Here is a 25,345-nt window from a genome sequence, read left to right as displayed (position 1 = left end):
ATTTTCCCCTCCTTTGGGAGGGTGACAGTGGGTGGATGGGAATGGGACAGTTTGCTGTCAGTTTTCTGCTCCTTGAATTTATCTCAGTCCAGTGTTCATCAGTTTTGGTGCATTAATGACTCAGAAAACATTTATTAATGATTTAGGCTGAGGAGGGAGTTCTATCTGGTAGAGATGAATAGATTGTAAGGTATTTAGGTCTCACTGTACTTGTGCAAAGCACTGCACATAATCTATGGTGTTCTACAAGTAGCAACAGGAAGTTTAATCCTCTGTACTGGCAAACTGGTGACTTGGTCTCTTCCAGCATTAATTACACTGAAGAAATACAAACGTTGTAGCTTTCAGGACTAACTGCTCCATTAAGGGTAGCATTTTAAGCAAGAGAAATGCTTGCACACAATGGAAAGACACATAATGTTGCTCCATGCACAGATCAGATAAATTGTTCTGTAGCTGTAGTGACAGCAGAGACAAAAGGCTCTGTCTCCCTCATTGTAGCAGCAACATCTGGGTGGCTGCCTCCACATTTCTGCCCTGACTCGAGGCCTCTCCACATCCCATAAGCAGGGAAGGAACATTGTTTCTCATACCTCAGGTAGCCCCAAAACGGGCCAGGGCCCGAAGGGGCTGGGAGGGTGTGATGGATCTGAGTTTTGCCATGACAGCACAGAAGTGGGGATTGAGTCTGCACACACTGCAGGGAGATTTGCTGTCACAATAATGGATCTCATGGGGCTTTGGGTGGCTGATCAGAGAATTATTTCACAGCTTGCCCCATTTCCCTTCTTGCTTCAGAGGTATTTTATAAAATGAAACCAATACTTTATAAAATTAAGCCAATAATTCATAAAATAAAGGGCCCAGATTATTCAAATTGCTCTGTGGATGAGTCCCTCAGGACCAACCCAAAGCAGAGCAAAGACTGAACTCTCAGTTTCCATAAATCCACTCAAATCCTGCCCTGCACTGCAGCAGTTTTGGGATCACCCTGCCTGGCAGAGCTCTCCACACCTCAGCAGCAATGGTCCTTTTCAGGATTCTCCTTCCATCAAAGCCCCAGCTGATGATGAAGAAATGACACTGATTTTGGGTGTTCTTCCCTATTTACAGCCCCCTCCTCCCCAACCCCCTTTCTACAGCCACCATGGAGATCTGCATGCTTCAGACTCAGGAGATCCTCAGGTCACAGCTCAGGAGTCTTTGAGGAAAACTCACAATTCTCAGAAGTGGCAGAAGACCTAAAAACAAGCTGACTCATTTCAGACATGCCTCAATCTCCACCTCAGCAAGCCTGGTTAAGTTCTTAGGAAACAACCCAAAAAGCAATGCAAACCCCAAACCAGAAACCAGAGTTGCAGACAACCATCTTTGCAAATTTAGTTTCTAACCTGGCTTCCTTTCTTTTAGGAAGGGAGCAGCTCTTTGGGAAGTTCTGTGAACCCTTTGGTTTGCCATGGCTGCTTCTGGGCAGTGATGGCACAGGAGGTGAAGGAATCTCTTCTGAGGCAGCTTCCCTAAAAGAAAGGTCAGCCACGGGGTCACTCCCTATGGACCAGAGCTGAGGTATGGGCTGTTCATTAACCTTTATTCCACAGCAGCACATTCCACATCCTGTAAGTGGATAGCACAATGACATTTCTGCCTAAAGTAATAATTATTAATGTTTTCTGTACTCTCTTGTTATAAAAATATCCTTACTTTCAGGAGTTTGCCTACAAAGGTTCTGGCCTTACACCACAACAATGATGCAATATTGCAAGGGATACTGAAATATACATGTATTTTGAAATATGAATGTGTATGAGAAGGCAAGGAATTAATTTAATAACTAACTGAGATACAGCATTCTGGTTTTTTCAACCCAAGGACCTTCAAACTCTCCACCAGCCAGAGAAGCTGTGGCTGCCCCACCCCTGGAAGTATCCAAGGCTGGGTTGGAAAGGGCTTGGAGCAACGTGGGATAGTGGAATAGGATGAGGTTTAAGGTCCCATTCTGGGATTCTTTACAAACCCTGATTTCCTGCCTGTGATGGATTTTGTATCAGGCCCCCCAAAATAAAGAAGCCAGATCTCTTTTCCCAGCTCCCTCATTGCACTGGAGGCACAAATTACATTTTACTTTCTGCAAGTTGGGGAGCTGCAAACAGCTCTGGTGCCTTTGGGGTAGGCGGGGAAAAGAAGTGTGGCTGATTCTAAATAAAAGTTACTGTCAGATCAACCTTGATAGCAGATAATGGCAGTGATCACATGGGAATAAAGACAGGCTCTGGTTTAATCATCGTTCCCTATCAGCTGCACTGAAGCAGTTCTGCATGACTAAGTCAAATAAATGTTAGGTAACTGAAATTATCTCCTTGCTTTGCAATCCCCCCTCCAGTACCCACAGCTTGTTTCAGGGACTTTGAAATAGGGAAATCTGTAAAGGACATCTGTGAGTGCTGACAACAAACAGGACACGGTTTTTGTGAAGAGGTAGCTGAAATTAAGCTATGAAAGAGATTTCCAAAGGCAAGAAATAGTCCTAAGGTCATAAAAATCACATGTGCCTTTGAAAATTTCTATCAAGGCTGTACCCAGCTGCCTAAATTGGCTTCCATTCACTTCACAGGGTCTCTCTAAGTGCTGGAGCACGTGATTTTCAATTCTATTCCCAACAACTTGGGAGGGGAAAGACCACCAATATTGAAAAAATGACTTTGACACATTACAGAAAGCCCTGTAATTAGTGGTGTGACATCTTCATTTTAAAAGATCCCCAAAATCTCATATCAAAACCAACAGGAAGCCTTGTGCAGGCAGCCCTGAGGTTTGGTTTGAAATCTTGATCCAGATCCAAGTTATGCTGGTTAGTTTATCCTAAAAGAAAGAATAAATGTGGAGGATCCTAATGTGTTCCAATAAAGCAGCATCTTTAATTTGTTCAGTATCTCAGGTAAATTAAAAATTAATAATTAATTGGACTTTCTCCACAGCTCTGGTTGCTTTTGCACTGTCACTACCCCTCAGGAGCTGACTGCAAGCTCACACAGGTGATGTTCCTTAAATCCTTAATCCCAGAAGGACAGAATTGCATCAGAACCTCCACTTTGAGCTCACCTCACCTCACCTCATCTCATCTCTTACCTGGGCCAAGACAAGGTAGGAAACATGACCCCTTCAACACCCAGCAAAAGCTGAATGAAGGAAACAACATTATTATTATTATTATTTTAATTAATTTGCTAAATTTCAGACCCACTTGAACAGGTTTCACTCAGGAGTTTTCAGTGTTTGAGCTGGTAGTTCTGCCTTTAGCTCCCACAGCAAGCACTACTCTGTGTATTTAAACTGAATTTGATTTAAGTTTAGTTTTAATTTAGGGCAGCCTGCCCAGATTTCTTTCCCCTCTGCTGACAAACTTGGCAATGCTTTTACAGGGCCCAGAGAGAGTTTCAGCCTCTCTTGCAAAGAGCCTTCACACAAAGCACTTTATTTCCCCCCAGAACAAATAAACAAGGAGTAAACATCCCTCCTCTCACACACACGGAACATTTCCTTGTCATTCTCTTCCCATTTGTGCCATTTCTACTGCCCAAGTGGGACTTGAGCTTTATGAAAATGTTATGAAAAGGCAAAGCTGCATTTTTGCAATAGTAAGGACTCAAAAGAAAAAAATAAACCCAAGGTTTTTTGTATGTTTGCATGCACAGCTTGTGGACTCTCTCCAGTTCAGCTGTGTTTGAGGATCCCAACAGTAAAGGGACTGTGCTCTGTTCAAAATGCAGTGAAACCCCTGGGAGGGAAGAGCAGGCAGATTGTGGTGATTTGATTTCCCCCTTTTTTATCTTGAAGAATGCACTTTCTTGGGTTATACATTAAACTGTCAGGAGTAAAATCAACACTTGGGATTCTACATGGAGCTGGAAATGTTGCTCCGTGGAGCATGGCCATGCAGAGCTTCTACCACAGATCTTCAAGGTGTTTCCCTTATCTAACCAAGCTATGTATAAATATTAACATATTATTCATGGGCAAATAATTCCATGCCACTCCTTGCTGCTGCTGCTGCTGCCTTAAAGAGGATTCTTGGCTTAAATGAGAATGACAGTCCCTTTGTGAGGCCTTCAATGCATTTTAGGTTAAAAGAATTTAAGAAAAAAGGAAAAGAGAGAAAGGGTAACTTAATTAAGTAAACCTCAAAAATGAAGAAGTGGCCTTTAACTGTCGGTTTTAATGTAGGGGAGCCACCACCACATAAAAACTACTGACTAAACTCTATAGTAATAGCAATTAGTCAACTCCCACTTGACTTGGGTGAGGTAGGGCTGGCATCCAAAGGAATTGTTCTGTGCTGTGTGCATGGATGGATGTTGTGAGCAGCCTCGAGCTCTGCCCTGATTCTGCACAAGTCTTGGCCCAGACAAAGTCAGGCAAAGAATTTGAAGCTGATCAGGATCTCCCTGCAGTGCTGGGGGTCAGTTTAGCCAGGCTGGTTTCTGTTTTCCAAGACTGGTGGGATTGACCCCTTCAATACAGGTGAATTGTTTCATTAAAATGTTCCTTGAGAATATTCCTTGTGCACAAGGAGAAGTGTGTTCCTCCAGAAGAAGATTCTTCTTGTAGAGGGCCGGACATTCCAGCAGTTGTGGACAAGAAGCCATTGCAAGTGGAACATGTGAAAACAGGAGCCTATTCATAAAAATAATGTATTTATATTTACTCCTTCAAAGCCTTTGCTCAGGAGCTTTTTTAAAGTTCAGCTGGATAGAAAATGCTTACTTCAAAACCAAACCAAAGACTTTAACAGATGTGCCCTGGTGAAGAAAAAGGGTGCAGACACAGCAAGGAATTCAGAAAGGACAGACAGTCATATATGGACACGGGAAAGGAATCTCAAATAAATGTTTGTGGCTGGGAGCTGGAGTTTTTTGTTACCTGTAATGAACCTCTGGTTTTGAGGCCTGGCCTATTCCTCTCTTTTTTCCTGACTGCAGCTTTTGGTGCTTTTTGTACTACAGGAGCCAGCACCTCACTCACTCCAGCAATCAGGGGAGGGACACATCTCACAAGGAGGACTATCCCTAAAACTGAGGATTTGGGTTTTATTTCTTAGTTATGCTTAAACCCCATGAAATTCCAGGTTGCCAGACTAGGACAGGGCCATGTCTGTGTGTGTGTGCAGTCACACCGAGAGCAGCCTGACAGCAGCTCCTTGTATGCAAAGTCTGGGCAGGGCTGAGCTTGCAGGTGCTGCCTCCTCACACCCGGGTGCTGAAAATCCTCCACTCCATCCCTCAGGATATCAGCACATCCCACTGGGTGGCCACCCTAGTGACAGTTTTATCTCCAGCCTAATTAAAAGCATATTAATTTCAGGCTGTTAGCACATTTGGAAAGATTAGATCAGGCCTTATCCCACTGATTGTGGTTCAGGAGAGGGCTCAGCCTCAGGAGGCTTTTGTGTCCCTATGTGTCCCTTTCCTGTGCTCTGACAGCCATGCAGGAAAGAAGCTGGAGTGTCCTCATCAAGATGTTTTATTTTCTCTCATGAAACTCCAAAACCAAACAAATAACTGTCCTCCAGACTATTGCCTTCTGTCTCCCTTTACACATTGAACACTTGTAAATTGTGCCAGGAGTTCTCGTGTAAGGGTCTATTAAGATTTCAAAGCCAAGCCTCTGAAAAAAGGAAGGAAAAGCAGAGCTGGGATTCCCTGTGAAGGTGTTTGTGAGGAGGGCTGAGGGGTCCTGCCCAGCAGGGTGAACCAAAGCTGGGATTCCCTCTGTACCCTCTGAAGGTGTTTGTGAGGGGAGCTGAGCCCCTGCAGGATGTCCCTTAAGGTGTTTGTGAGGGGGCTGAGGCCCTGCCCAGCAGGACGTGCCATGCCAGTGAAGCAGAGCTGGGATTCCCTCTGAAGGTGTTTGTGAGGGGGCTGAGGCCCTGCAGAATGTCTCTGAAGGTGTTTGTGAGGGGGCTGAGGCCCTGCCCAGCAGGACGTGCCATGCCAGTGAAGCAGAGCTCAGCCGCTTCCCGTGCAGCTGCGAGTGCCCCGAGCAGCCCCGACCCCAGGGGAGCAGCCAGGGCCCCCCAGCTCCCTGCACACCACAAACACCCCCCGAGGCCCAGGCTGCCTCACATCTCACTGTGACACACAGGAGAAAACTCACATTTCCTGGGAGATCACTCACCTGCCCCAACCTCAACGCCGCCCTTTTTCTCTCTGCCAAGACCCGTACAGTTCATAAAGGAAATAACAAGGGAATCATTATTTGCAGTGGATAATTTCGGTTCTTCTTTAGAGTAGCTCTGTCCTGTGCCCCAGATGGGCCATGGGGGCCTGGGGAAGGCTACTCAGAGGTGTAAATCAGAAGCAGAGAGGTTTTGGAGTGCAGGAATAGCCTGTCCATGGCTCTCCAGGGAGGTCAGCTCCAGTTCAGGAGTGCCTACACAAATAACTGCCAGGAACTGGGAGAGTGTTTTAGAAGGATCACTCTGGACGTGCTGCTGCCTTGTATTTTTTCCTTAGGCAAGAGGTGCTGCCGTGGTAACAGAAAGGATTCTGGCTTAACTAGAAGTGGTTGTGTGATTTTTGCACCACTGAGCCTCTTGGAACATGCAGGTGAATTGGCTTGTGTGTATGAAGCATTAGGAATTTCCAACAAAACAACTTTTTATTGTGTGTGCATGTTTTCTCATCTGCAGAGAATAGCTGTGGTACCCTGCAAGGATTTGACTGAGCTGTGTATTTCACAGAGCTGACATTACTGCTGAAGACATTAACTTAGAAAGGCCTCGCTTTTTTCATGACTCACGGCAGAAATTATTTTCCTGTAGGTTTGTTCTGAGTGATTAAGATAGGTTTGCTTGCATGTAAATGCTGTTCTACACATATATATATTACCTTCACCAGGGAAAGCTCCCACACTTTCCCTTGTTTATGCACATTATAAATGACACAGATTCCAAGTTAAATGTCACAGCCCTTATTTACAAGGTAAGCAATTAAGATAACCCAGTTTAAAACTCCTCATTTTCAGTGCTGTCCATCTCACCCTTCATGGAGAACGCTGCACAAGAGGAGTCAAGGACACCACCCTGTCTGCTGTGGGATTCCCAGCTTGTCCACCTGGGAATTGTAAAATTCCATGTACAGGTAGGAAATTACATTTAATATTTCAGCCAGTGAGGTAGAAATGGGGGCAACACCTCAGAAACTGCTTCTCAACCACTCCCTGATTTTCAAGCCAGCCACAGTAGCACGTTGGGAGCTGTTGGAGCAGGCACCAGGCTCCCTCAGAGCCCGAGCCCAGGCAGGGAACAGCGTGCTCTGGCCACGCTGCCTCCCTCCTGCCTGTCCCAGCTCGCCCTGAACACCTTCCTGTCTGCCCCAAAAATCCCTCCTTGCCTCTCAGAGGATGTAAAGGGAACATGGAGCAAAGCACAGAAAAATTCTTCAGTCTCTGTAGCCGTTAAAAATATTTTTGATAAAGGTACGTATGTGCACAGCTGAGCTCCAGTGAACACCTTCTTGTTTCTCATGCTAATTTTATATTGTTCCTAAAGCAGAACCTGATTTTTCTCTTTGTGAAAGGAGAATTTTAATCCTGGTCCTATTCATTAATCATATCAAAACCCAAGGTATGCAGATATTATTTTTCAGTAATTTTAAGGTGCTAGTGTATTAGTAAAAGGTTAAGAAATGCAAATTGGTTGTAAAGGGTTTGGGTTTTTTACTTGAAGTGTTTGGTTTCCTCACGTTATTGCAGACTACATATATCTTTATTTCTCAGTAAGAGCAGACTGTGGCCCTGAACCTCTACAATTCCAAACACAAGCAAAGATAATGACTTTATAAAAGTAAAGAACAAATTGTTCCACAAAAAACGAGCACAATCACAAAAAGAAGCATAAACTTCTCCTGCCTAGTGGTGCCTTCCAAGACGTCAGACATTTTGTAAACCAGCAATCGGATCCAGACCACGCAGAATTGGGACGGTCCTGCTTTTCCTGTTAATTTTTCCACTATGAGAGTGTCCAAAACTCTCTGAAATAAAGGATTACTGTCTAGGGGTTCAGAAAGTCATATTTTCATAGAACAGTTCATTCTGACAGGTAACCCCAGCAAGCACACAAGCTGTTCCATTAAATGTCATGGCCTTAAGTTTAAAAACGTATCCCACATCCCAAGCCCAACCGTTTGTTTGTTTTCAGGAGTGTTTTCAGTGCTGCTGTGGCCCAGAGTTTAGATCAGTGGTTTAGCTGCCTACACCTCATTTAGAGGTTGTAAGCAAGAGAGACCCAGTTTGGTTTAGTGTTTAGCAAATTATCTTCACCCTTTTGCCACTAAATCACTGTACAAGCACGAGCAAACCACTCAGCTCTTCCTCTCCTTCCCCTTATTCAAATGTACCCACACCATGACTAGTGATATGACTGTGAGGAGTCATATCAGCCCATGAACGTGGACAGAAAATTCTAGAAGCTCTGCTGAACCAAGGTCACAGCAAGAATTGTGATTGTAGAGATGAGATTTGAGTATTACCAAAATCTTTCTGGATGAAAAAAGCATGGAATGGTGCCTGTGGTTTTCTATCCAAAACAGCCAGAAAGAAATGTTGTTCCCCAGAACAGAAATCTGCTCTGAGATCACCCTGATGTAATATGGACTTACCAGGTCTGAGGCAGGTCCTTCAGCCTCTGGGCTTGCAAAATGTGCTGGGCCAAGAATTGAGAAAATAGAAAAAGATTATTTAACTTCATCCCCTTTCAAAATGTAGTATGAATGTATTTCTGTATTAAAAAAAGGTATTTAACTTCCCCATCTCTGTTTCACTTGGTTCACATATTCAAGCCATTTTCTAGAGTTGTGTTCTAGAGTTGTGATCAACAACTTTTAAATCAGAGTTCAGACCCTTAAATAATCACAAATGATCAGAAACTTGGCCTTTTCAGAAAAATACAAATATACAGCAAGTCAACAGCACTAGCAAGTCAGTAATTGAGACATCCTGCTTTTAGTGTAAATAGTATCAATTTTTTTTTTGCAGTGCTTTAGAGGTATTGAGGAGATATTTCCTCAAACGATGTTGGGATCATCTACAGGGGTTCCACATCTTTGTGGAACTGCAGGCATCTCAACTGAAGCAGCCAAAAACTGGGTCAGGGCAACAGTTCAAAATTCTAGCGGTGAGCCTCCAAAATTCAAGACACTCAGGGAATGCTTGTTGGGGAATAATATGAGAATGCTGAAAGGGGGGGAAAAAAAAAAAAGAGAGAAGGCCATATTTAATTTGTATCCAGTATTCATATTTCAAAAATTGGTACTGTCAGTTTGGAATAAAAGCCTGTGTTTGAAGTGCCTGTGAAAGCCAAGGCAGTTGCCTCAGAGCCTCAGACGCTGTCTGATGCCATCGGTTCCCGAGTTGCCACGAGGCAATGTGGATGGCTGGCTGCTCCAAATCCACAGGCACGGGGAGGTTTGGGATGCCGGCTTTCGAGGAGTCTCCCCACTGGGATACTCTGGATCCTGGAATATGAGAATGTGGGCTGGCAAGAGCCGTGTGTCTGGAGCTGCCGAGCAGCCCCGCAGGCTTCCCAAATTCGGGCTCACTGCCGTCCCTTCTGATAGGATGGAGAAAACTGGGAAGCGTATCTCAGCTTGAAAACTCAGAATTTGGGAGCCAAGTCCCACAAAAGTTTCACCCTGTTGCTCCTGGGCAGCTGCTGCAGGGAGATGAGATGCAGCTGGAGCTGACAAAAGGAACCAGCCTGGTTGGAGGCACCTGCAGAGTCACCAGGTGCCTCTGAGACTCCTTGCTCAGCACCGTTTTGGGGTAGTTTAACAGAGAAATGCTGCTTTGAGGAGCTAAAGTTTATAATTATATGTTTTTTTAGAACCTGGGCTGCCTTTCAGCATGCTCGAGACCAGGGAGTGTGACAAGCCAGTCTGCCCAGTGATGGAAAGTTAGAAACTGGAAATGTACCTGGATGCCACCCTGAGTCAGCCCAAACCGAAGCATCTCTACAAAACACCTAGATGTGAACAAACTGCCGTCCTCTGACAAAAATATTCCGTCTGAGAATTTCTGACCAGCTCCGGCGGTAAACACCTCCAGGGTGTCCTTTTTGTCTGATACAGGGCAAAAATTATTCGGGTACCTGTTGCTAGGGGTGGAAAGATGAGGGAATGGAATAGTAAATTAAAGGGGTTGGAACAAAAAGCAGCTGATTGTCTGAGCACGGCTGGCCAAGCTGTGTTCAGGGATCTGTGTGGGAACGCACCTTTCCAGGGACGAAATGCCCGTGGCAGGGGCTGCAGCCACGCTGTGGACCCTCTTGTCCCCGTCCCCTCACTGAGCGGGCTTTACACTTGTGGGGCTTTACACTTGTGTTTGTTTTCCTGCCTGCCCTCGGTGGGGTTTGTTCGGGCACCTCTCCTTGTCCTGCTCTGGGCTTTTCTGCCCTCCCCGTGGGCCCCGCGGAGCGCGATCCCCCTCGGGGAGCCGGGGCCTCCGCGGGCGGCGATGGAGGCGCGGAGTTCCCGGCGGGCCGGCCGCCTCCCCGCCCTCCTTCCATCCTCCCTCCCTCCCTCCCTCCCTCGGCGGCGTGTTTGGGAGGGAAGGAGGGGGTGGAAGCCGGGCCGGGGCGGCCAGCAGGCAATTTGCATGAGAGACAGACTGGGAATGAGCTGGAGTGGGCGCCTCTCCGCGCACACAGAGCGGGGCAGGAGGGGGAGGAGGAGGGAGCTGCCGCCGCCGCCGCCGCCGGGGAGAGGCGGCGAACTCCGGGCAAAGTTTGGAGCCGCGGGCCCGCGGCGCTGAGGCAGCGGCGGGCGGGGAGCGGCCGGGCCGGGCAGGGCCGCCCGGGCCGCGCGGTGTGAGGCGGCGGCGGGCAGAGCGCGGGGGGCGGCGGGCAGAGCGCGGAGCCGGCGGCGGGCGCTGCCGGCACAGCCAGCATGTCCTCCATCCTGCCCTTCACTCCTCCCATCGTCAAACGGCTCCTGGGCTGGAAGAAAGGCGAGCAGAACGGGCAGGAGGAGAAATGGTGCGAGAAGGCGGTGAAGAGCCTGGTGAAGAAGCTGAAGAAGACGGGGCAGCTGGACGAGCTGGAGAAGGCGATCACCACGCAGAACATCAACACCAAGTGCATCACCATCCCCAGGTACCGGGGCGCGGAGGGCGCGGCTCCCGGGGAGCGGCGGGACCCCGAGGGACCCGCAGGGACCCCCGAGCTCCGGCACGGCCGGGACAGGGCTCGGTTTGCGTCCCGGCCCTGCCGCGCTCCGTGCGGTGCTGGTCCTCTCTGCCTGCTCCTTATCTAGTGAAGAAAAACCCCGTTACTGGCTACAGAATTGAATTACTCTCTAGTAACCAGAGAGAAAACGTAGTGGAGAAAATATGCCTCGAGCCGAGATCATAAAAAAGGGGAAAAAAAAAAAAAGTTGGAAGCGCTGCGGATCAGTTCCACTCACTGAGGGTGCTCTCATTGTCAGAAGTTTCAGCGTGTTCTCAAGTGCTGTTGCATTAAGATTTTCTTGTGATTAGTGCGTCAGGAAAACGGTTTTGTTTGGGTTGTTTGGCTTGTTCCTTATTACTCCTCTGTAGGGTGATTTAGAGCCCTGCTCTGCTGATGTTTTCGAGTTACTTTTTAAATCGGGAATGCAAATGGCAGAGCTGAAGGAGGTCGTTTGGAGTGCAAAAACACCCCACACATGTGAGGGTGAATAGAACTGATTTTTTCCTCCATTTTTTGAATGAACATAGATTTTATTTTTAGTCTCCATTCCGAACTCGATCCGTAGGGCCATCATAAATCATAAAATACGTGTATAGAACTATCCCATCTAAGAATCATTTTCCAAGTAACTTTCAAATGGCTGCCTACAAGTGGTGTTTTATTGCTGCAGATTGTTGATTTCTGTGAGCTCAGCCAGATGACTGCTGGGTCTGTTCCTGATTGTTGTTTGAGAGTACTTTTTTTTTTTTTTTTTTTTTTTTTAAAGCAAAGGCCAAAGTTCATCCCAAATATTTGAATGCTGCATAATTGTGTGCTTCTGCGTGAGAAGATATCTGTGTGTGTGTGTGTATTCATGCTTCTCTCTGGCACAAACAAATGTATGCTTTCTTGGTTGTCAGAATGATTTAATATGCAGGAGCTGATACAAAGCAGCATCTGTTGCATGAAAAAGTGAAGCAAGTAGCTTAGAAATGTGGATGTTTGGAGCTCCTAAGATTTTCTTCCAACAACTGCAATGTTTTTTTAAAAGGAAAAATAAAGCCTCCTTATCTTTTTTGGTGCTGAATGACTGTGGCTAAGATTTTGGCCAGTAATGCAAATGAGAGCTCTCAGCCTTTGTTAGAGTTGCTCCGGCTTCTACTTGAAGCAGAAATCAAAACCTGTAGAGCTACCACGCAATACAAATGCCTTAAAAACCTATATTTTTAAAGTTCTTGGTAAGCAGCGTGCTTTCCACGTAGATAATTCCCTGTTTAAAGCACTTCCCTGAAATATTTACCATTTCAAAAGAAGAAAATTGGTGGAGCAGCCCTGCTGCTGTGACCTGGGTATTGTGTCTGGCTGATGCTGACCCGTTAGGGAGCTGAGCATGAAGGCCCCTGGAACTTCTGTGACTCCTAACAAGGTGGTTTAGATAAGGAAGGATTTGATATTTTATGATTTAAAGGAAGAAAAAGAGTTGGGTCAAACACAATTCTTTACTTAAAAAAAAAAAAAGAAAACAAGCAAAGGTTGAAATTAAATAACAGCGCGAACGTATATCACAAGTCATAAATACTCATCTTCAGAGATTGTCCTGGCTCTTCCTCCTCTGTTAAAGAAAATTGTGCAGAAATTAAAACATTTCATGTTAATTTATGTCACTGAGCCTGGATCCTGCAGATCTTAAACCTCAGTATGGGGGAGGCATCAGCCTGGTTTGGTGGGAGCCCCTTATACCTTGGCATTCGTTTTTAAACACAACTTCATATCTGCTTCTTTGTGGTTTAGAAATGACCGTGGTTAGGTTTTCTGTGCTGAAAAGTTAACATCTGTGTGCCAGGGTTTGGGGAATGGTGTGGGAACATGGAATGATCTCTCTCTCTGAAGTCAGTGCAGAGCTGCAGCTCTGACCAGGCCTTGTGACTTTAAGAGCTGTGCCTTTTCCTCTGGGCTGCACTGCTTGTCCTAATGTATCTGTGAATCTGATTACTGTGTCATCTGAAATTAGTGTTTGCAAGACGATTTTAGCGTGGCTTTAGTTTGCTGGGTTTTTTTTCATTTAATAATTTTTACGTATGTCATTTTACTATTTACTGAAATAATATGTTGGGGAGGGGGGAAAGGGGGAAAAGCATCATTGAGGATTAGCTCATGTTGTGCATTGTCTGTAATGCATCAGTAGACTGAATTACAGTGGAGCCATGCCAGTGATGACTCTGGCCCAGCAGGAGCAGGGTAAGTCCAAAATTAGCTATTGTATCCATGAGACAGAGCAAGTTTCACATGGAAAAGGGCTCGAGCTTAGCAGAAACATTGCTTGTGGGAATGAGGGCTACGCAGCAAATTCCTGGACTGATCAGGTGGGACTGTTTGAAGAAAGGACAGAAAAAAATATTTGTTTTGTTGTAGGGCTAAGGAATTAGAATAACAAATGTATTCCTGCTGTCATGTTTATCTGCTGGGATCTGGAAACATGTACTACATGCTATCTCCTGACAGATTAGTAAACAGGGATTAGTTTATTTGCTTGTGTATTTGCTCAGCATGTATTACTTCTCCAAGTGTTCTATTTCTGAGTGGTGTGACAGACACCCAGGTTTTCTTTTGGGAGAACAGCAAAAGGCTGGAGTGACCTTCAAGGATTTCAGTGTGACTCTCCTGGCAAGAAGGATTTTTCCTTCTTTTTTTTACTGTTGGAGGAGGAAGTGATTTCTACCTGAAAAACTCTGGTCTCAGTCCATCCGATGGTTTCTGGTGGTGCTGCTGCTGCACAGGACGGCTCCTTTAGAGGCTCTTCCTTCCCTCCTCCTCTGGGCACAGCTGCCAAAGCCCATCCTGCCCCAGCAGGACCTTTCTTTAAACCTCTGTGCCCTGAGCTGGTGGCCTTTGGTGTCAGAGCTGACCTAGTGAGTCGTGGGTCTCCCTGGCAGAAAGGTTTTTGCATTCTGTATTGGGTGATAAAAGTTGAGAACACACATTCTTCTGCCCATTAAAATGCATCCTTTGTCACAGTTGCATTATCTTGAAAGCCCAGCTTTCAGGATGAGCATTTTTATCACTTTTCAGACCAACCTGAGGACAAGTGTGCCATTAACACCTACCCAGCAGAGGCAGCTGGGTGTTTGTGGCTTCTCTGCTTTGCTCTGTGAGCAGGCAATGATCTGCTCCAGCTGCTCGCACGATTTTTGGTGCCTCTGTTCTCTTCTGAGACCCAAAAATGTGGTAAGAATGGCATCTACATATGACATTCATACAAACCTGCAAAAACCTGAGTTTCTAACACTGTTCTGAGCAGAAGAGAGGCCGTTTTGTGCACCTAAGAAACCAGCAGCATGTGCCCTGGCAATGAAGTGTGATGAGTGTTTAACTCAACATTTTTAGGGTCTGGTCTGCAGAAACCAGACCATGTGACGGGCACTCAGTAATTTCTACAAGCTGTGCAGTATGTATAGTCTTGCTTTATGAGATAGTAAATGCTTTATTTCAAGAGCTTTAGTGGTGCTACACACACAAAGACATAAATCTCCTGGCATTTTGTAATATATTTTCATATGCACATTTTTCTTTTGAACTTATTACTGTATTTATTTGTTTTGGTATCACCAGTGGTTTTAGGGGAGCCAGGATTCCTGTATGTAAGGAACACCTTCTTTTAAGTGGTGAGGTTTTTTATTTCAATTTAGAAAAGTTTTGGGGAGAGGTGGGTGTTATTTCTTGCGGAGCTCATCTGATAAGGGTAGAATGTACCAATTGAAATGGAAACATGGCACATTTGCTTCTTAAAAGCCACTGAACAAGGTGTTCCTTAAATGATTTACATTTTGGTGGGGAAAACCAGGAATAATACACAAGAAACATAATGCATAAGGATAATAAATAAGGAACATAAATATTTCAGAAACATCTTGGGTGTGAGCACAGCTTCGGTCGTGTTGGGAGTCGACCACACAATATTTACAGGATGTGATGGTGTTCTTAGGTTTGAGGTGATACCAGGAAAGCTGTGAGGATGTGAAGTGGTAGAGGCTGTCTGCAAGACCCTGAAGGATGTTGTGGTTTCACACCATGGTGTGATTTTGGGGTCGTTGGACTTGCTCCTTGAGGGTCCCTTCCAGCTCGGGGTATTCTCTGATTCCACACTTCTTTTGGGGCTGCTGCCCATCTGACTGCAGTAACCAGCAAAGGACCGGTCACAGCTTTTGTGTCCATGTGCATATTTATTTATTTTTCAATGCCAGTTTCAAGCTACCTTGTTTTCAGTTTTCTGTCTCTGAGTGAGGAGCTTTAATATTTCATGGCTTTGTCTGGGAGTGCCTGCAGGGGCTTAGCCCTGGTGTGCAGGGGTGGTTTCAGCCCAGTCCCTGTGTGCAAACACCTCTGGCTGCCATCACCCTGCTCAGCTCCATCCCGCTGGGGATTTTCCTGCTGCAAACCCGTGTCAGTGACCTCTGTCCTGCCCGAGCTTTATGGGCAGGTTTTACAGCCCTGCCCAGCCTTTGTGCCGCTGCAGTGCCCTCGTCAGCTGTGGCACCAGCTGAGGTGGCCTCTGTGGGACTCCGCAGGTCGGGTCTGGAGGTGAAGGTACACTGAGTGCACGAGATCCTGAGCCTGACACAGCTCCAGGAGCGTTTGGGCAGCGCTCTTGGGCACTGGGTGTGCCTCTTGGCATGGTCCTGTGCGGGGCCAGGAGTTGGACTCTGTGATCCTTGTGGGTCCCTTCCAACTCAGCTTTTTCTGTGTGATTCCATGACTTTGTGTCTGCAGTCCTGCTTGTCCATCAGTGCTTTTCTCATCTCCCCACAGGTCAGTCCCCCTCTCTGGGCACAGGTTTCTGCTCCCTGCATCCCCTTCAAGTTTTTCTCCCCACTCTTGCACTTGTTCCTGCCTCTTACATCAGCCTGGGTGATGTGTGTGGAGTTGTTGTGTTCCACACGATGCCATTCCCAAAAACAAAGCACTGCTGTCAGGCTGGAGCAGTAATGTTGGTACAACCAGTTAGGAAGCAGCTGCACACTCCGTTATTGTGGCAGAGACAAGGAGCTGGGAGAGCAGGGAGGCTGGGTGGGAGTTGTGCTCCCTCCCCTCAAAAGAGTTGCTGCTGGAATAGCACAGCAGCCCTTTATTAAGGTGTCTCCTCCGTTTTGTAATTTCTCATGCAGTCACTACAATTCAAACCCTTTTGCCAATATATGTGTTTATTTTTTTACCTGAGTTGTGCAGGGCAGCTCACATTTGCATTAAAACCAATGATAAAACTCCTGTCTTGAAAAACAATGGGAATGTTTATCCAGGACACTGAGAGGCTAAGAGGAAAAAATGGATTTTATCATTGGTTAAGATGCTTTCAGGTATTCATATCTCTGCTTTTCATTTTTGTGCCCTTTCTCAAGAGACTAAAAGAGTTAAAATAGCTTCTATTTAGAAGGGACTCATGATGTTCTCATTATATTGTGTAGTAAGTGTTGAATCTGTGGGAAATAAAATGTTTAAAATGGTTGCTTAACTTTCATAGTATTAGGAAAAGACCCTGAATATCACAGTCATTTAAATATAATGAGAAATAAATGCAAAAAATTGATGAAATACAGAAATACACACTGTACGGGATTATCACATCAGGGATCCAATTAAAACGAGTTCTTCTAATAAATATTGGTTTAATAATGTAAACTTGTGATTGCGATATTATTACAACAAAAATAAAATTAACGAGATTTAATGGACTGAGCAGCCATTAATTTTCACTTGTTAATTTATTAGGAACTTCTAATGCTGTTAGATGCACAGTAAAGCCATTATCCTGCATGAACTACTTGATGAAATAAATAGGGCCAACAAGTGCTCGAATTAAATTGAAATCAGTTTTTATTCCCAAATTATCTCTTTCTGTTGTTTGGGTTATTTTTTTATGATTACTATGTTTTAGCTTTCCTCTACTGAGTGCAATTAAATTTTCAGGGCTGGGATGCAGCACTCCTCCAGCCAGGCTTATGAATAGTCCTAATTAACTTTTGTCCTTGTCTGCCTTGATGTGTTTGTAAAAAATCCTTTTCCAGTCCCGAGCTGCCTGTGCTGATGGGGAGCAGGGGAGGGACAGGAGCGAGGGGAGTGCAGCCCGGGCAGAGGTTCTGTCCAGACCCTGCATTTCCTCGGGGTGACCCCGCCAGGTCCAGCAGGCTTTGCTGATTCCTTTTGGAATTGGTGGTAATTGCACAGCTTTGTGTAGCTCAGGAGCCGATAATGTGTGGATTGTTGCACTAATGCTGCTTTTAAAGGTGTTGTGAAGCCTTTCAGACCTGATCCTCATTTGCTGGCATCTCTTTGCCCTTAGGGAAGTTTGACCGCTCCAGGTACTGTGTCTCTGTACAAACAATACAAAGCCAGAGCTCTTTTTTTCTGTCTTAAAGACTCAGCTCCTCGGAGGACACAAATGTGAGTGGGAATGAACTATTCCTGCCTAGTAATAGCAGCCCTATTAAAACCTCAACTAAATAAAACTTTAACTTCACAAGAGCCCAGCCAGGTAAGAAATAACACCCTGCTTTTTAAAGTGTCGCCCAGGGATCATCTGAGCTCCAGTAGGAAATCTTTGTTAGCTGAGGAAACCTAAGATGTTGTTGCTGCTGTTCCAGATACCCAGATTTGTCCCTTCAGCAGCAAGGGAGGTTTTTGTGTGTGCTGCAGAGACTTCTGACAGCTGCTGCTGTGGAAAGCGTGGATCATACCTCTCACTTGTGAGCCTCATGAAAAAACGTGCTCGAAACTCCAGTGAAACCTACCTGTGAGAAATGGAGCCTGTGTGAGTCTAGGAAAGGTGAAGAGGTCACCCTGATCCGTTTTGTATGTCACAAGAAACCCTTCACAGCTCACCTGCTGTTCGGCACTGGGTTACGAGGGCAGGGAGGGGACACATGGCAGGCGGTGCAGCTGTGCTCTCTGTGTGCCCAGATTGTCCTGGAGCGCCTGCACAGGTGTGACAGCACCATGGCCCAGCTTGTGGAAAACGAGGGGCGTGAATCCTGGAGAGAGTGTGAATCCTGACTGCCGTGGGTGATGTGGCAGGATCCTCTCCCAGGGTTCTCAGGGTGGAAATAGTGGGTGAACCCTTCTTAGCTCGCTTAATTTGCAGTTGAGAATTTCAGTAAATTTTCCTTACAGATTGCGTCAGAGGAAAGGTTGGAGTTTCTCTGCAGTGGTGACGTTCATTAACCATAACTCAGTCTTTTTTTAAAAAGGAAGTCAAAACAGAAATTTCCTCCTTTGTGGTGAAGCCAGCAGTGGTTGACTGATGGATGCTGACACTGACTCTCCTTTTTCACAACAAAAGAGGAGAAACTTTGTCCTTCCTGTTTTAGTTGCTTGAACATGAAAAGAGAAATTCACTTACTCTTGACACACATAGAACAGTTGAGGTTTACAAAAATACTGGGCTGAGAGGAGGACATCTGTGGCTGCTGAGAACGCCTCTGTTTCTGTGTTGAATGTGTGACTGTTGTTGCTTTATCTACTTAACAGCTGGAGAATTCTTTTTTCACCAAATTTCCTTTCCCTCCATGAACTGGAATTTTAGTGTTGCTGTGTGGGAAGTCAAAGACCCAACTACAAGAACCTTTAATTTTGTTATTCTGAGCAAGACCAGATGTAGTTTTTTTCATAGGGATACGAAGTCTATGGTTTCCATACATATGGAACTGTACAGAAAGGTCCTTATTGTTTGTTGAACAAATTGTTGTTGCCCTGGACTCAAGATGCAGAGCCAGTTTGTAGCACATGTGTAACAAACAGTATCTGAAAAATTCTATCAGTGTTTAAAAAGCACTCAGGCTAAATGAAAGGCTAATAAGCAGCTGGAGGCTTTTCCCACTCTTTTTGTGTTTGTGTAGTTACATGGATTTCAGTAAATTTACTTCCAATTTACAGGAAAGTGAGGGAGAGTCAGGCCAGCACAGGAAAGCAGTGAACTGAAAACAGGGGAGAGATGTTTGTAGGTTGAATATTGTCCACTTTTCTCTTTTAAATTCAGAGATTTGGTGGCTTCTGTGGGTTCTTGGCAGGATTTGAAGCCTGCCCAGCAGAGCTGTGAGACCTGGGGGCTCCAGCCCCAGGAAGACTAAACTTGTCAGGCCTGGGCTGGAAATCTGGCAGGAAGCCAGGCAGGGTTTAGCTGGAAGTTTGATGTAAAGGATACTTCTCTGCAAAACATTTAGTTTTCAGAGGAGTTCACTCATATTTCAGTGAGGGTTTGCTGATGGGCACTGGTGGGGCTGGGTAGAGCCCATCCACATTTGTGGCTGAGGTACCTCTGGAGTGGGTGATCCTGTGCCTGGGCAGAAGGCAGCATTGGGCTTTTCTGTGTTTGTTTTTTTTTTTCCTTTTTAAAACCATTTTAACCAGCTTTCAAACCAGTGGTGAAGCCCTTGTTCCAATGTGCCCCTGCCTTGCTCCACAGCTCCACAAGCTCAGGAAGCAGAAATGTTTTTTAGATAAAGCCCCCCACAATTACAGGCCTTGAACTCAGGAGAGCACAAGGTCTGCTAATGACATCTGTCCCTGCTTTCCCAACAATCAGCAGCCTGTGGGATAAAAGTCTGGAATAGTTGTTGATGCTGGCCTGGAACCTTCAAGCAAAACTCCAGTGGGCACTGGAGATGCTGCATTAATGACCTTGGAAGAGTTTCACAGGCTTGGCATGGGCAGACTTAGAGATGACATGGCTAAGCTTCCTCCATATCTGCTTCTTGGGCCTAAGTTTACCTGACTTACTCAGGAAAAGCTTCACCATCAGCCACATCTGTCCTATTGGCCTGTTTCATGTCATTGTTTTCTGATCAAAATTATGTATGTTTTTTAATAACCAGTTTTTGCACAAGAATGGTAGAAAGTGCAAACCAGATGTGAAACCACTGTGGTAGAATGAAGCTTTACACAGCAAAATGGCAAATTTTAAAGAGCAGATAATCACTGTCTGCTTTTTGGAGCTGATACAACTTTCTAGCTGGTTTCTGTTGCCAGTAAAAGTCTGCTGGCACTCTGCAAACCGAGTTGAGCTTTGCTCTGAATTAGATGCCATAAATAACTCGTGTGTAGGTAGACAGCTGATCATTGAAGCTTTTCCCCAAGCCTGGTTCTGCTTGTTTGGGAGAACTACAAGCTGAAAGTTCAGGTATAGAATTGCAATTCCATCTTTGTTTTTCCCAATCATAACTGAATAAAGATGGGTTTTCACTTGTGGATTGCTGCATAATGAATGCACTTCGTGGTTAGGGAAGGCTGAAAATATCAGGGTTTGTTCCACACCACTGTGTAACTGTGAGCAAAACATTGCACCCTGCTTGTACCTTAACTACCTCCCAGATGCAGTCCTTGCCTGTCAGGGAATTTAATTACAGTTGGGAAAGCTCTTAAAATCCCAGGATTTTAAAAACCTGTTGCAAACCCCATTACCTCGCTGCTTTAAAAAGCTTTCTGCTGCTGCCCAGCAGCAGAAAATGAGTACACCATCTCATTTGTACTAAGAAAGCAATTTTAATTTTTGTTGGAAGCTCTCTTTGAAAATATGTAGCTGCTACGTCAGTGAGAATATTAGAATTCCACAGATGTTTAGTGGTAAACCTTGGCTGGGTTTGCCTAATATTTATCTATTCATCTCTGTAGCAGTGCCTCCTGTACACATGGAATATTTTGACTGGTTGATACACATCATACCACAGAGTTCTGCTCCTGAGCTCCAGTCTGAGGTCTGTTAGCACAAGTCCAGGGGAAACTCTATACATGTAGCCTCATGTTTTCAGTTAAGTAATATTCTATAGCCATATGTGAATTTAATGCCATCCAAATACAGGATGGTAAATGAAAGAAATGTGTGTCTGTTGCTGGTGACTTTTACAACCATGACCTGCAGCAAAACCACTTGGAATAATGTAATTTCTGTACCTATAGCTGTGTCTTTTACTGAATGTTTTGGCAGCCTCTGAGTGTTGAGCACTCACATCTATTTGCTTCAAAGCTCTTTTGCATCTGAAGACTTTGTGGGGAATTGTTCTGAAAGAGATGACTGAAAACTAATAGCTGGCCATCTGGCTGGAAACAACATTATTAATTAAACGTTCTCTTTTAAATCATTTACAAGTTTGAAATAAATGCTCTTTTCAAAGCTATTGAAGCAAGATGAATTTGAAGCCCTGCTGTGGGAAACAGAGTATTTAATGTATCTCCTCACTAAAATTAAGGATGGAGAAGTAACATCTGAGATCAAGGTTACTTAGATAAGCTGAGAGCAAAACAGCCTCTGGATTTTTTCCCTGTGTTTTACATGGTTACTTTCCTGGAAGAACAATTAAGCTCCAAAGCTGGCAGCTACTCCCATTTAAAAATAATAATAATAATAAATCTTTACTATACAATATTCATTGAGTCTTCTTAAAGACCTTTTCATTATGTGCTTTTGAAGGGAGAGCATTTGTGGCCTTTCATTTTAAACCAGAGTTCTGATCTTAAATCCTTTATAGCAGAAGGATTTTTACCCTCTATTCCTGATGGGGAGAAAGTGAAATCCTGAGAATGGGTTTGATTTACCTGAGGCTAATGGGGACAAAGGGCACTTGGGTGCAGACATCCTCAGGCCTGCTGCAGTTTTCCATATCCAGGACTGAAGTGGCATTTTCCTGTGCTCTGGATGGAAAACAGGAATCATTTCAAAAGCTGCTCTCTCTGTTACACCAGTAATTTGTCACATGGGGACTTTATATTCATAAAGCTAATTTTCAGCTAGAGGAAGAAGCCTCTAGCATTTTAGAATCCTGGACTCAGAACAGTGTGGACTGGAAGGGACCTTCCAAGCTCATCTTGTCCAGCTCCCTGGATGTGCTGGGACATTTTTTACTGGGGTTACTCAAAACAACCTCCAGCCTCCCTTGGAACACTTCCAGTGGTGGGGCATTCACATCTTCTCCACACAAAAGTAAGAAAGTGCTGAGGATACACCTCAGGAGATGCTAATTCATTTTATGTCCATATTTTCCAGACTTGGGATGAGCATGGAGCCTTTCTGCTGTGATTTTTCAGTACCTTAAGGGTCCCAACAATTCTTTTTGAAGTGTCTGAGTGACCCAAGAACCAGCTTTAATTCAAACCTATCCATATTTCAGTTCCTGGTGACTGCATGTGGAAAATATGTGTATTAGGACATTGGAACAGAGATATTCTAGCCGTTTGGATGGATAGAAATTCATGAAGGAAGCACCCTTAAATAAGGTTGAAAGAATAGTTCCATGTAAACATGCCCTCTGTTTCCTCCTTCTCCATTTGCTCTCTGATGGGGTTTGTGGTGTAAAACAAAGTTGGTGCCAGACACAAATGAACCCATGGAGCCAGTGGAGGTCTTGGAAATGCTGCCTGAAGTGGGGTCCTGTGAGTCCCTGCTTTGCCTGCCAGCCTCTGCTGGTTTGAAGGCTCTGCTGGGGGAGCTGCTTCTAAACAGGAATAAAAATAGCCATTGGAGTGTTCTGATTTTAGAAAGAAAAAATAGCATTTATTGGATTATGATTGGCTGATGACTTTGAAGCTGGAGACAGTTTTATATTACAAAGCTTCTCACTCTGCTTATTCTCTCAGTTCCTGTTCTCCCCCCTCCCCTTTTCTTTTTCCTCTTTTCTTGCTTTCTATTTTTAGGATGGCATTTCAGAGTTTCTGCTCTACTGCCAGACCAGCTATTCCAGAAGAAAGAGGAAAGGTGGGAGGTAGAGCTAATGAGCACTGTTATTAATTTGGCTTTTGAGTTGGTGTTCAAAGTTTATATGTTTCCAATTTGTCTGATAGTCAATGAAAGACCTGTTTGTGCTTGAAGCCATTGGTCATGCACATTTGACAGTCTCTTCAGTAAGAGAGAAGAGCAGGAAGTTTAGGACTGGAGAGAGGCCAGTAAAAGTTTAAGGTCAATGTTATTTCTTTGTTGTATGTGTATGTATATACTTAGTTTTTTTAATACATATGTAAAAATTTGTATCCCATAGAATTAGCTTCAAGTGGAACATGGTATTTAATTAATCATTCTATGGAGGAAAAAAATATTGTAACTTCATTAAAAGGTGGTAATGGTCTGTTACCATTGGAACAAAACACTTGTTTAGTGTTACATATGCCCACACAAATAAAATAACGGGATAAAGGTTTTCCAGTCAGCTCTAATGCTGATCAGAGTTGCTTTAAGGGCATAAAAGCAGGAAGAGGGAATTTTCAGGAGTACCCTGGTGGGCATGGATGTGACATTCCTGCACCCTCCTGGGAAGGGCTCTGGTGCTGGGTGGCCTTGCTGCTCAGAGTTGCTCCCTGAGCTGCAGCTGCCCCGGGGCTCTTGGCTCCTTTGTGACTTGCATTCTTCTGTGTGTGCTTTTCTTTGTTTATTTGTTTAGGGGTTGGGGTGTTTTTGTTTTTGTTTCAATATTATTTTTCTCCCTTGTTCCGTGGCTGAAAACCTTAAACAACAGAGAAAGATGGTTATTGGGAGGGCAAGGAAGGGGACAGCGATGTTCTTTGTTGTGAAAGCAAAGGCGTTGCTCAGTGTGCATGTGTAAAACAATCCAGCCACAGGTTCTTGGATTGGAAGCTGAGTGGGGGGTGATTTTTGTTATTAGTTCAATAAGTCACGTTTTTCACCTGTGTGAGTTCGGGGCCATCATTTTTGCACGTGCAGAGCAGCTCTGAGTTTACATCACTGTGAGAGGAGGTGGGGAAGCACAGAAGACTTGATCATACTTTTACTTTAGGATCACCTTTTGATTTTACAAGTCCCGTCACATTTCATTCTTAATTTTGCTTTGCAGTCCCTGTGCTACTTGGAGCTCTGAAGGATATTTTTCTAGGCCTATTTGAGGGTTGAATGTTGTCAAAAGGTGGCCAAAAGTTGGTCCAGTGTAACTGCCCATGTAATGTATTGCTGCAAATTAAATAACCCGGGAATTATTTTTGGAAGACAAGGATTATTTCAAGACACAGCTCATAACTTTTCTACCAGTGATTCAATAACTTATTCCTGTTGGTTAAAAAATGCACCTCATGCCGAGTTGGAGGCAGTGCCAGCTTGCAGGATATTTTTTCATTTAATTTTTTTTTTTCAGCAATGAGGTTGTTACTCCAAGGTACTTATCCCCTTTTAAATAAACACGTTTTAGAATCAACAGGAGACAAACTAGTCTTGTGCTTCACAAAGCTGATCCAGTTTGTTTTGTGGCTGTCAGGGACACTGAGGAGTGCTGCCTAATCTGAAGCTGGCAGTCCTTTGGGAATTCAGTGTCCAGCCTTGCCCACAGGATAACCTTTCTCCAGTTTAGCTGTTATCTCCTGGCACAAAAGAGTGGAGGAGAGAGCCAGTCAAGTGTTGAAAATTTGTCTATATTTATATCTCCTGCGGTGGTTTTCAGGCCTGAAGAAGGTGACTGAGGAAACCCTGAGTGTGTGTGCTGTGCAGCAGCTCACAGGGGTGAATCTGCTCCTGGGGGTCTTTTTTGGGAAGTTTTAAATGAAGTTTTTCCCAGGCTGAAGAAGCCAAAAGCCACTGTGAATGTGTGCCGTGGGCTGGCAGATGCAGCTTGGTGTAGCAAGGGACATTATGTTGGTGGAATGAGATAACAATAACCCCTGCTTTTATTTGTCAATAATTTTTTATCTTTTACTTTAAACCCAAATATTTTCTTCATATGCCAATAAATGGCAGAGTGGATTTGGACCAAGCAGCCATCTCTGGCTCTGCTGCTGAGCTGTTTGGAAGCCAAATTAATTGTAACAGAGACAGCTCTGATTGTCTGATTTCCATGTACTTTTATACTGTCATATCTCTCCACATTACGATAATGGTAGATCGGTAACATAATTTCATTTCTGGTTTCCACTTCAGTGGGTGTAGCTCCTGTTACCTACAAACCCTGCAGGAATGGCACCCACTGGGGGACCACTTGTGTTTGAAGAGCGTGGCTGTGCTGAAGGGCTTTGTTTTCTCACCTCCCACACCGGGCACTGGCACTTTGCTGTCACCATCGCTACCAGGGACTGTTCAATACAAGTTTGTGGCTTCGGCAGCAGATCGGTTTGTCACGATTTCATGGTGAATAGGCACCTAACCAACCACATGCAAAAGGCACTGCAGTTGGC

The 25,345-nt window shown here is 44.7% G+C and overlaps 1 protein-coding gene across 2 annotated transcripts in view; it reads left to right on the top strand.

Annotated features, from left to right (window-relative positions):
* The first annotated feature begins 10,647 nt into the window (after positions 1–10,647).
* Positions 10,648–25,345, top strand: part of SMAD3 (SMAD family member 3) — a 68,165-nt gene continuing 53,467 nt past the window's right edge. The window contains exon 1 of one of the 2 annotated variants that reach the window (XM_041469053.1): positions 10,648–11,143. In XM_041469053.1, the coding sequence (XP_041324987.1) occupies positions 10,938–11,143 (206 nt within the window). In that variant the 5' untranslated portion in view covers positions 10,648–10,937. The remainder of the gene's footprint in view (positions 11,144–25,345) is intronic. The other variant, XM_041469052.1, reaches the window with a different exon arrangement.

The sequence above is a fragment of the Pyrgilauda ruficollis genome, unplaced genomic scaffold (assembly GCF_017590135.1).
Source record: "Pyrgilauda ruficollis isolate IOZ18807 unplaced genomic scaffold, ASM1759013v1 scaffold23, whole genome shotgun sequence".
Classification (NCBI taxonomy): domain Eukaryota; kingdom Metazoa; phylum Chordata; class Aves; order Passeriformes; family Passeridae; genus Pyrgilauda; species Pyrgilauda ruficollis.
This window is presented reverse-complemented; position numbering and strand designations above follow the sequence as displayed.